The 12,616-nt window shown below is 36.3% G+C and overlaps 1 protein-coding gene across 1 annotated transcript; it reads left to right on the plus strand.

Moving 5' to 3' along the window:
- Positions 1-526: 526 nt before the first annotated feature.
- On the plus strand, positions 527-1,963 carry LOC132285285 (uncharacterized). Its single transcript, XM_059787451.1, has one exon. It carries the CDS (start codon positions 799-801, stop codon positions 1,711-1,713), a length of 915 nt encoding a protein of 304 aa, XP_059643434.1. The 5' UTR covers positions 527-798; the 3' UTR covers positions 1,714-1,963.
- The last annotated feature ends 10,653 nt before the right edge of the window (positions 1,964-12,616 follow it).

The raw sequence follows: 12,616 nt of genomic DNA on the forward strand, positions 1-12,616 counted from the left end.
GACAAGAACTCTTCTCCTATGACTTTCGAGTGGCATACCCACCAAATCAATATCACAAATTTAGTATTGATTTCTCGACACATATTAATTTTTTGCTTATCAAATGTGACCCCCATAGCGGATGTCAAGCTCCGTTTGATTCTGTCTATGAAAACGAACATGCCGACCAACATGTGGACAGTGAATGTAGTTGCGGAGGCAAGATCACTCGGTTTGTTTTTTTTTTCAAAGCAAAAAGTGCCGAAGACATTAAGGCAAGAGCACTGAGTTATGTGCAAGTGTTATTAGACATTTTGATTTTTTTTGAGTTTTTTTTTTTTTTTTTAATTTTTCTGTAAGGGTAATTTAGCCGTTTTGACAAAATAGACTTGTTTGCAGAATTTAAAAATGTCTATTTGCAGAATTTAAAAGGTTTAGGGATTTAATTAAACAAATATTTGTATAACAGAGTTTTTTTTTTTTTTTTTTTTTTTTTTTTTGCCCCTTTTCCACTTAACCCTTACTTTATATATATATATTTAAAACGTTTTATACCTGTAAACCCTTTTCGTAGCTGAGGTCCTCAGTCCGCCGATTCGCGTAGTTTTCCAATAAAGAGAAAAGTAGCAGAGCAGTGGCATTTTCGTTCGGTGCATCTTGCTTTTGACCTAGTGTGAATTACAATACTTACTACCTCATACAAGCGCAGCGACGGTGTCGCTATTCCCAATTCTCTAACTCCGAACTAAAACCACCGTCTCTCTCACACACTCACTCTAGAGTTTATTTATTTATTTAGTTTGTGAAAGGGTGATTAAGATGGCAGCCATAATCTATCACATATTCTCGTCGTCGGCTCTGCTATCTCTGGGACTGTACCACCTCATCTGCACCACCAGGAACCACCTCAAATCCCCGCGCGACTACTTGGCCAAACCCTACCATCCCTTGTCTCTTTCCTCTTCATCTTCGCAACGCCTCAAGCATCTGCTTCTGTACCTTATGATCCTTTGCCTCCTTATAGCATTTGTCCACCAAACCCTAATCTCGTCCGTCTCCGACCCCCTCCTTAAGGGTCGCACTCCCGTCCACCGCTTCACCTCTCTCCAGGCCGCTGCCGTCCTCTTCCTTTTCATCCTTCTCTCCCTTGCCCTTCTCCTATCCGAGACCACCTCCCTCCTCCCCTTCCCTCCCGATCTCTTCTTCGCCCTTGCCGCCGCCCTCTTCTTCCTCCAGTACTCCGTTTCTTCTGCTGCCGCTTCCTTCCAGATTTCCGATCTCCAGGCCAAATGCGACTCCGTCTCTGCCCGCATCTCCGCCTTGTCTGCCGTCCTCTGCCTCGTCCTGGCCTGCAACCCCAGGCTGTTCGTCGCCGACGTTGGACTGGGGGCCTCGTTGTGCCTGCAGGGCCTTTGGGTGCTTCAGACGGGCTTCTCCCTTTACGTGGATGCCTTTATACCAGAAGGTTGCCATAAACTGTTGGATGTGGTCACCGGCGTCGAGGGCTCCACCAAGTGCGATCTGGAGGACTCTAGGCTAAGGGCTGTTGCGGTTCTCGATCTGTTGTTCGTGGTTCACGTCATGTTCGTGGTGATCATTGTGATGGTCTCTTATGCTGCCATCGTCAAGACTGTTGGAATCAGGAGATTCGGGTCTTACGAGGCATTGCCCACTGTAGCCACCGCCGATTCTAATCACGTCCAGATGAAGGCTATGATCGGCACCCAAGCCTGATATCATCTCTGTATGGTTCGCTTTTACCCCTTTTTTTTTTCCTTTTTTTTTAATTTACTTTTCCATTCTTAGAGATGTTTTAGATTGTGCTCTTTCTAGCTATCCTTCCTTCTTTTTAGTTAATGTCATGGTAATGATTTGAGAATGTCCTCTCCCTTCTTTTGTTGTTTGACTAAAAAACATTGTAACCTCATAAACAACTTCAGTTTTGTGTATACAAAGAAATCGACTGTATCTCTTGCTTGGTGAACTTGCAAAGCTTCCTCACTTTTTGATCTTCTCCTGTTTTATGGAAATTATCTTTCTTACTCAGATAGTTTAGTTTTGGGCCCTGTCCTTTTATAATGTATATTGCATTATTAGTTTCTCTCTCCTGCCCAATGTTTAAAAGAAAGGCTGGATTTTAGAATCTCTAAAATCATGCCCGTAAGTTGCACCATGCTTTTAAATTGATGATGCTTCATTTATTACTGTGAGGTTGATTAAATATCATTATCTTGTTTAAAGCTTGATTTGCAATGCGACCTTTTGTTCTTTGAAATTTTTAATTTTTGCCAAAGGGGAACTGGTGGCACAACCGTAACTTGACTAAGCCAGCTCTGACAGGCGAATGCACCATAGTTTTCCGAGTTGAAAATGCTGAGTGCAAAACAATCATAAGGAGATACATTCCAGCTTCGGATTCTTTAGGTTTGTTGTCTGATTGAAGATTGGGAGCTATAGGTCTCTGAAGTTTGTATAAATGCAGCGATGGAAGGTTATATTCTGTGAGACCTTGATATCCTTCCTTGGTTTGCTGAATTTGTTATTCTGGTGCATGTTGGAGTACTAGGTGTACAGTGTACTATGATGTAGCATGTCCTCGTAAGAGAAAAAGAGAGCACAATTTAGCATGCTTTTGTCTTCACAGTAGGTGTAAATTAACATAAGCTGCTCGGCTTCTGGGTTTTGACTGCCTAACATCCTGTTGCCAATTGTACATAGTTATAGTTAGAAAACAGTTCATCCTCGGCATATTTCATGCTGAAATGTCCTGTTTCAGTGAGAACTGGAGCCAAGAATCCTTTATTTCATTCCACACAAAAGTTCTATATATTCTCCTACCGCACCCCCCGCCCCGCCCCGCCCCCCCCCCCCCCCCCCCCCCCCGGCGGCCCGATTCCCATATTTAGGATTATTTCAGTTAGAAACTTGTAGTTCAGCTGAAACATTCCATGAACACCGAGATGTAACATTATCCAATCTTTTGCTTGAAATTCAAAGAGGATACGCTGAAAGAGATGTCAATGGCTGAACCATTCGTGCCATCTCGTTGGTTAGTGAACAGATTGGATGTGAATTGGGGTTGGGATGATCTTAATCCATCTGTTAAGCATAATAGCCAATCCCATATAGGGTTGTACATGGTTCATTTTGGAGGATGAACTATAAACAAACTGATCTTGCTGGTCTCCTGGAAATTGGAATTGGACCAAACTAAACTGATGGAACCACCGAATGAAATCTGAATCGTATAAGAACAATTTAGATTGTTTTGGTTTTACATATTGGGCTTACGTAGAAAAACAGTCCAATCATAAATAGGCTAGCTCAAGTGAAGAGCTACTCAGTCCAAAAACTTATTTAACATTATGAATGACTACTAATGATCCATTCTATCTGTATCTATATGTATGGAACACTATGCCAACTCAATTTGCAGCAATTTGTTCGAATTTCCCAAATAAACAACATAATCAAGCCCTTTTCCCAATTATTTGGCTGGCTACATGAATCCTATGTTTACATTCCGCTCTATTTCAGGCCATAGCCTCAGTCTGTCCACTTGCTATCATATCCATCCTTACTAACTTTATTCACATTAACTTTGGTCTTACCCTTCTCCTAATACTGCCCTCAATATAGACTATGTCACTTTTCCTAATTGGCGCACTTAAAGGTCTTCTTTGCACAAACCTAAAGATTGTTGTGCCCAAAAGAAGATTATTATTTTTTATTTTTTAATAATTGAAATTTCATTTCATTCAAACCTTAAAATTGTTGTGCATGAAAGATGAATGTCAGTGTTATAGTTGTTCAATTCAAACAGAAGAAAATACTAAGTAATATGCCAACCAAGTATTAAAATTGTCGTATAGCTCTGCTACTACCAGTTTAATTCTTCTTCTCTAGAATTAAAATTCTTGTAATTGAGGCTCCAGCTATAACTTGATTTTTTGCAAAGAGAAAGTAGATAAAATTTGTAAATATTCATGCCAACAGTAAAGATTTACAACCGATTCCAACATGGAATACAATTAAAAAGCATACAACTCTCAAAAAGCTCTAACATCAATGCACAATAACTAAGTTAAAAAATATCAATATTCACAACAATAATACTAAAATATTTAACCATCATAATCGTAACATCCATAAAACATGTAAAATCTTCAAACTTTCACACATTACCACAAAAGAAAGCATCCAACAGTTAACAAATCATCTCGAAGTGAGTAAAACTAATAGCACTCTAAACTTCAATTAAGCAAACAACCCATTCTCCTACAAACATCTTTGCACCACCTCCTCAGTTCCATAGATGTCATTTAGAAGCTACATATGTTTAATTCTTTCGTAATTAGTTGTAAACTAATACATCAAATATTAGTAAACATCTGTCAACAATTTATATCATTTGCCATGAAAATTGAAACATGTGATGCTTTAGAATTTGAAATTGATTTCAATGTTGTCAACCCGATCTGTGACTGCAAAACTACAAAAAAAATTTAAAATCAACAATTGCACTTTTTTTTTTTTGATAAGTAAGATTGTATGAAAGTGCGCAAAAGGGGGACACATCCCTCCAAAGAAACACAAGGCCAAATGGAGCCTCTAAACACTCAAAGAGCCCAAAATATCAACAATTTCATCCATAGATTTACAATTTTTCCCTAGAACCCAACTAAAAAGGGTGTTGATAATTTTGGTGTTAAAGATTCCGTAATTTCTAATTTGAGTTTGAGTCTGAAGTCTTGTGTTTGTTCTAGTTAAGGATGTGTTCACGTTGTGTTCCCAAAAGCACATTGATTCTGTGAATAATTTGATAATCACACACTTAGGGCAAGTTATTAAATTGGTGAGAATTTACTTGATTTTTGAAAACATGTTTGGTAGTGTTGTAAAGTGTTAAATATGTTTTCAAAATGAAGGAGAGCACACAGGGCTTTGAACCCAAATACATTACCCACAATGGAAATAAACATAATTGTAACAGAACCCTCTTCAAAAAAGGTCTAAGGGGCTAAGCTATGTAAGCAATATATTGATTTTCTTCTCCAGCAACGGGCTCGATGTGGTAGCATCACCTGATCACGTTATTTTCTAGCTTTTTTTTTTTTCATATCAAAATATTGAGTTTTGTACATTACAAGGTGAGTTTGCATCGGTACACAACCCAACAGTGCAAAATATTTTCGCACTGGTATATGGCTCCAGTGGAAGTTGTGCATCGGTACAAGTTGCGCTTCTACAGGTATGCTTACTCGGGAAAAAAGTTTGCACTAGTGTGTAAGTTGCCCTTGTACTGCTATACGATGCCTAAAACTTATTTGTTATTAAACTTATAAAACATCTGCAAATCAATCCTAAACTTATAAAACATCTTCAAATCAATCCTGAAGTCGTTTAGAACTTGATTGTGATTGTAAACCCTACAGAAACAAAACTCCTAGTATTTTTCCAACTCTCTGTCTTCTCTTTTTCAAATTTACACGCTTGCTTTTGTTCTCAGCAACCCCTTTATTTTCTGGTAAGCTGCTATTTCTCTTTTGCCGCGCACACATGCAATTGCAAATTATTCGTGTGTGCCATGATTACATAATTAATTGAAGTTAGATTAGTAGTATACTCACAATTACTTCAAAACCATTGTTCATGGAGAATTTTTTGAGTAAACTGGTGAAGAATCGATCAAGGTTGATCAATTCAAGGGAACAATCACTGATCTTGAGAGTGCAGACGTAACTGTGTAAGACCGAGGTGTCGGTAGCGACTGTGTCATACGAACTTCGTGTTAAGGTGTCCAGTTTTGTTCACTCTGAATGAGATTCTATGATTTTTCTCGGTTTTGGGTTTCCATAGAAAAGTTTGGGCATCTTGTTGATGAAGATTACCATATTGTCCTTTGATGTTGCATGTAGAGGTACCTAACTCTTAACTTTTTACAACTTCTAAGCTAGAAATTAAGCAAAAGTAGAAATTTGCCAACATAAATCCTATTGACCTAACAACGGAATTAATTAAGGATACGGTTCCCAGTACAAATAGCAAACGTAATGGCAACGATTGAAACGGGAATACTTAAAGCGTACTATGCAACTTGAGAGAGTATTTTACACCGACAATTCAATTTTGACCAACCTAATCTTTCAAAGTTCAGATCATTCTTGTCACAAGATTCCTCTAAATATTTGTCCACTTCAGGCTTTCAATATGCTCCTTTTCTTCCAAGTGCTTTTAGAAATAGATTTAAGAGACTTTACTCGTGAAACTTGCTTCCATAATTGGTTGATCAACCTTCATGTCATTTAGGCTTTGAGCTGTGCTAGTATATGGCATAAATGACTCATGCATTTAATTTTCAACAGACTCGTGTTCCTTTTACTATTTGTGTGGGGATTGCCCATTGTCTTGGTTGTTTCCAAGACTTTTTAGGATTGCTGCGGATAGGTATGCTATGGTAGCGGACTGTTATCGGCTTGATAGCGGAAGGCTTACGTGGGATCTGCGTTTTTCGGCGTTCTTTCCAAGATTGGGAACTTGAGGATGTCATTGGCCTTTTGGATCTTTTGTATAGACAAGATTTGGATGGTAGAGGGTCTGACTCCTTGGTTTGGATGCCTTCTCCTCAGGGGAGGTTTGATGTCCGTTCTTTATTCCTTTGCTTCGTTGGTTTTGGCTCTAGTTTCCCGTGGAAGACGATTTGGCATTCGAAGGCTCCTCTCAGGGTTGCATTTTTTGTTTGGATTGCGGCTTTGAGCAAGATTTTGATTGTGGAAAATTTGAGAAAGAAAAGACAGATCACATTCAACTTGTGTTGTATGTGTAAGAATGATGGAGAGTTTGTGAATCACCTTCTCTTTCATTGTTCTATGGCTTATGATTGCTGGAGTCTTATTTTTGGTCTTTTTGGCATCCATTGGGTTATGCATCTGTCTTCAAGGGAATTGATTGACATTTGGAGGGGTCAAAGGGGTGGGTGCCATGATCGTGTCTGTTGGAGGGTGACGCCCCTTTGTGTTTGGTGGAGCATCTGGAAAGAGCGAAACAAAAGATCTTTTGATGGAGAGGAAACCTCCATTGGGGCGCTGAAATTTGCTATTATTAGTTCTCTTTTTAGTTGGGTGATGGGGAGAAATTGTACATCTTTAGATGAGTTTTGGGACTTTTTGGGTTCTTTGGGTCCATCTGGTTTTTGTTTGGTTTTCTTATATCTCTTGGGATGCGTTCCCCATTTGAATGCTTTCTAATATATTTTATTTCTCAAAAATATATATATATATATATGAGAAAATGAGCTAGAAGTGTCTAAAAATTTGGTAAATCTTGAGCACTTCCCAATTACGATTAATAGGATTAAGTTTTATAAATTTGAGTTAATGAATCTTTCAATGTACCCAATCCATCTTTCACAATTAAATTCAATGTATATGCAAAAATCCTCATGTAAAAGAATTCACCAACTAAAATAAATGTATCATTCATCTTAGAAACCTTAATCTTTAAGTATGAAATTGCAAAATCATTTGGATTTGCATTATTGGTAGTGAGTGTGCGTATTTTTTTCATACCCCATGTAGTTGTAGCATGCCTCAACTGATCGACCAATTGTCTCACTTTTGTGACTAGAAATCAAACAAAAGTTTGAGAATTCATTTATGAAATATTCGATCTTTATCACTAAATTGAGTTGTGAAAGGTTTTTAACAAGGTCCATAAATCTATGCAAGGCAAATTATTTAATTTGATTTTGTCGATAAATTTTCAACATTTTCTTCCTATTAGCCTAGAATTCCCCAGTATTCCCTTTCCATGGTGGTAAGCCTTGACGCTTATTATTCGGTTGAATCTAAATCCGTGTAATTCTTGGTTAAGTTTTCAAGGAGTTAACATTTTATGCAAAAAAAAAAAATCCATTAAATTTTTTATGCAAAAAACAAAGGAAATTTTGCATTTTACAATTATGTTCTCTCTTTATCTCTCTAAAATAAGATGGATTTATGCCATTGTTTTAAAAGAACTGAATAATGGTCCGTATCGTCTTTCTGAATATTCCAGAAAATTATTTATTTAGATTCTTACTTCAATTTTTTAAAAGAACACCCAAAAATATATTTGTTAGGCAAATTTTTTTAGACTTGTTATCCCAAATAATATTTTCTTTTATCTTTCATGCTATCCAAATTATTAAATGATATTCTTCTATAACTTTTTACAAAATTTTCATTCCAACCAAACACGGTTTTTTGTAATTTTTTTTAATTTTTTTGACAAGTAAAATTTCATAAAAAGCACTCAAAAGGGGAACACATCCCTCAAAAACTACACAAGGCCAAATAGGGCCTCTAAACCCTCAACAAATCCAAAAGCACTACAAACTCATCCAAGGATTTATAATTTCTTCCTAGAACCCAACAAAAAAGAGTGCTAAGAATGGAGAACTTCAACGACCCAATAGGATTTTCCTTTCCTTCAAAGGATCTTCTATTTCTTTCATGTCACAGACTCCACCAAACGCACAAAGGTGTAACCCTCCAAGAGTCAGGAGCTTGGGCCCCCACTATACAACCACTCCAAGCCTAAATGAAGTCTCTGTTAGACCGTGGGATAACCCAGTGAATCCCAAACAAACCCAAAAACAAAAACCAACAATCTTAGGCCACTGGGCAATGTAAAAGAAGGGAAGCTATTGCTTTCATTTTCCAATATTTATAATTATGATAAAATGATCTCAAACATCAGATTGATAAGCCTTTTTGATAGTAGGACATGCCTTTGGCAGAGAGGTGGATTTAGCCACTTTGAGGTAAATGAAGAATTTTAACATTGTGCCAACTAACAAAGTAGTGGTGTTGATAGATGGATTCACTAAACATAAAATAGGAAGTGATCAAACTTGCTGAAGTATTCTACTGTTATACAATGAGCTTTTATCCCTGTTTGGAGCTCTAGTATTAATCACTTCCTGAAAACAAATACCTTTTTTTGTCAATGATGCATTATGGAATGTAAAAATATAGGAACTTTGAGTTAAAATGAGAGTTTTGAATTAAAACTTTCCTTATTCAAGGTACCTTTGAAGGAATGTGAGAGTTTTAAGGTAAAAATATATGAACTTTGAGAGAAAATGAGACTTGTAAACTAAAAATGACCTTATTCAAGGTATCTTTGAAGGAATGAGAGTGTTTTAATGTAAAAAGATACGAACTTTGAGAGAAAATGAGACTTTTAAGCTAAAAATGACCGTATTTGAGGTACCTTTGAAGGAATGAGAGTGTTTTAATGTAAAGAGATAGAAATTTTAAGTTTAAATGAGAGTTTTGAGTTAAAAATGATCTTATTCACGGTACCTTTAAAGGAATTAGAGCGTTTAATGTAAAAAGATGCGAACTTGGAGTGAAAATGAGACTTTTAAGCTAAAAATGATCTTATTCAAGATACCTTTGAAGGAATGAGAGTGTTTTCATGTAAAAAGATACTAACTTTGAGAAAATGGGACTTTTAAGCTGAAAATGACCTTATTCAAGGTACCTTTTAAGGAACGAGAATGTTTTGATGTAAAAGGATAGAAACTTCGAGTGAAAATAGGACTTTTGAACTAAAAATGACCTTATTCAAGGAACGAGAGTGTTTTCATGTAAAAAGATAGGATCTTCGAGTTAAAATGAGAGCTTTGAGTTAAAAATGACCTTATTCAAGGTACCTTTGAAGGAGTGTTTGAATGAATAAAGATACGAACTTTGAGTGAAAATGAGATTTTTAAGCTAAAAATGACCTTATTCAAGGTACCTTTGAAGGAGTGAGAGTGTTTTAATGTAAAAAGATGCAAACTTTGAGAGAGTATGTGATTTTTAAGCTAAAAATGACCTTATTCAAGGTACCTTTGAAGGAATGAGAGTTTATAACAGAGTGACTTAATAATTAATTTAATAAATTCTACGAAATAATAGTGATTTCTGTGAAGCAAGCAATGAATTTCTTATTAACTAGCAGAAAAAGAGTGTAACTTACTGGATTTAAGATGTAGATTCATTGCTGATGATAATGCTTTTCTTATCAAGAACCTAGTCACCTAGACAAAGAAAAATCAATACCCAAAATACTTCTGTTATGTGGTGTAGTTGGGAGCAAATAATTCAATTTGTTCAATCATTGAAAGCACCCCAATACAAGCCTCCTCGTCATCAAAGGATCTCCTATTTCACTTCCACCACAAGCAAAGGGGCGCCACCCACCAAACATCTCGTGCTTGCTTCCCCCACTATACATCCTCTCCAAGCTTCAAGCATGCTCTTCATGGAACCTGGCATGACCTAATGAACCCCAAATATAGATATCTTTAAAGTGCTTATGAACCATGTAGTTGATCAATCAATATACAGATAATTACTTGGACTGCAAAAATATAAATTATACGATTGCTTATTTTTTCATTTCATTTTTTAATTGTCAACTGGTTTCTTGATTTCTGCAATTATTTTTTTTGAACATGTAATGTTTTGGTATATAGATGCCCGATAATTCCATGTTGCAACATAACAAATTGACTTGCTCCTACATACTGATATATGATAGGAGGCATATTTAGGAAAGTGCTATGTATGTACCAGTTATTTATTGGAGTTCGAAATGCACCACAACAAGAACAAATTATGTAAAACACACAGACATAAGATCTAAAAATTTCTTATTTGCACTATAATATTTAATTATTAATCAGAATTTGGATTGATTTGCTCCTATATACTGATATGCAAATGAGCCGTAGAATTTGGACTGGTAATATGTTAACTAGACATGGTTTGGAATTAATCAGCACTTTGATGGTCCAAATACTGAACAATTCTAAACTTGTTAGGTCTGTGGTCTCTGCTGGTTTTTAAGCCTTTAAACCTTGGAGATGTAGTCCAAACAACATATTCTCATATATTTCCTTACTTTCTCAACTGATGTTTGTTTTGACATTCATTTCCCCTAGCATCACCCTCAATGTGGACTACTGTACTCTTCCTTCTTGATACTGTCATTGGTCTTTACTGCATATGGTCAAACCTCTTTAATTGATTTTCTTTTGTTTTATCTTTAATGGCTTCTACTTTAATTAATTCTTGAATATGTTCATTTCTAATTTTACTTGTGTTCAAATGGTATTAAGCTACTTAACGGAACCCTTCTCTTTTCTTGTTTTGGAACTTGGGATGGGTTTGATTGTAACTCCTATATAAATTAACCCTTTAGGGGCTTGAACCCTCAACTTCTCGTATAGGAGGTAGAGGAGATACCACTTGAGTTTAACTAAAAGTTCTGTATATTTGAGTACCTTAGTATGTATATCACAATATTTTTGTAGATATGGCTTTCATTGACATTGGACCATCTTTAGAACAATTCTAAACTTGTTAGGTCTGTGGTCTCTGCTGGTTTTTAAGCCTTTAAACCTTGGAGATGTCGTCCAAACAACATATTCTCATATATTTCCTTACTTTCTCAACTGATGTTTGTTTTGACATTCATTTCCCCTAGCATCACCCTCAATGTGGACTACTGTACTCTTCCTTCTTGATGATGTCATTGGTCTTTACTGCATATGGTCAAACCTCTTTAATTGATTTTCTTTTGTTTTATCTTTAATGGCTTCTACTTTAATTAATTCTCGAATATGTTCATTTCTAATTTTACTTGTGTTCAAATGGTATTAAGCTACTTAACGGAACCCTTCTCTTTTCTTGTTTTGGAACTTGGGATGGGTTTGATTGTAACTCCTATATAAATTAACCCTTTAGGGGCTTGAACCCTCAACCTCTCGTATAGGAGGTAGAGGAGATACCACTTGAGTTTAACTAAAAGTTCTGTATATTTGCGTACCTTAGTATGTATATCACAGTATTTTTGTAGATATGGCTTTCATTAACGTTGGACCATCTTTAGAGCTTTGTCCTCAATTTTGTCATTGGGTAGAGTGGAAGAGATAAAATCTGAAGCTTTATGTTTTTGGGTTTGTTTGGGATTCATTGGGTTATGCCTTGGTCTACCAGAGGCTTGATTGACTCTTGGAGAGGGTGTATAGTGGGGGCCCAAGCTTGTGACTCTTGGAGGGTTACTCCTTTGTGTGTCTGGTGGTGTCTATGGCTTGAAAGAAATAGGAGATCCTTTGATGGAAAGGAAAATCATATTGGGTCGCTGAAATTCTCCATTCTTAGCACCCTTTTTTGTTGGGTTCTAGGAAGAAATTGTAAATCCTTGAACGAACTTGTAGAATTTTGGATTTGTTGAGGGTTTAGAGGCCCTATTTGGCCTTGTGTTGTTTTTGAGAGATGTGTTCCCCTTTTGAACGCTTTTTTTTTGAATTCTTACTTATAAAAAAATAAAATAATAGTAATAATAAAATAAAAGTTGAAGCTTAATCATTCTGACAGAATAAGGTTTTAAAGTGGTTTTATCTCTTTTGCCTCATTGATCGAGAAAAAAAGAACCTTGTTATCCTAGCACTGCCAAATATGGGGTTTCCAGTGGAATAACAATGTACCGTAGTAGTTCTTAGTGGCTAAACGGAGAACCATACCCAACTGTTGAACTGTTTTACATTTTGTGGGATATGTTTAATGTCTATTGACTTAGTGTCTAAATTATTTGCATAATA

This window comes from Cornus florida, unplaced genomic scaffold (assembly GCF_030987335.1).
Source record: "Cornus florida cultivar Cherokee Brave unplaced genomic scaffold, ASM3098733v1 CherokeeBrave_3.0.0_Hap2_Chr11, whole genome shotgun sequence".
In the NCBI taxonomy this organism is placed as follows: Eukaryota; Viridiplantae; Streptophyta; class Magnoliopsida; order Cornales; family Cornaceae; genus Cornus; species Cornus florida.

Bases quoted from the DNA above. Each gene is read 5' to 3' on its own strand.
- LOC132285285 (XM_059787451.1), top strand. From the start codon at position 799: ATGGCAGCCATAATCTATCACATATTCTCGTCGTCGGCTCTGCTATCT.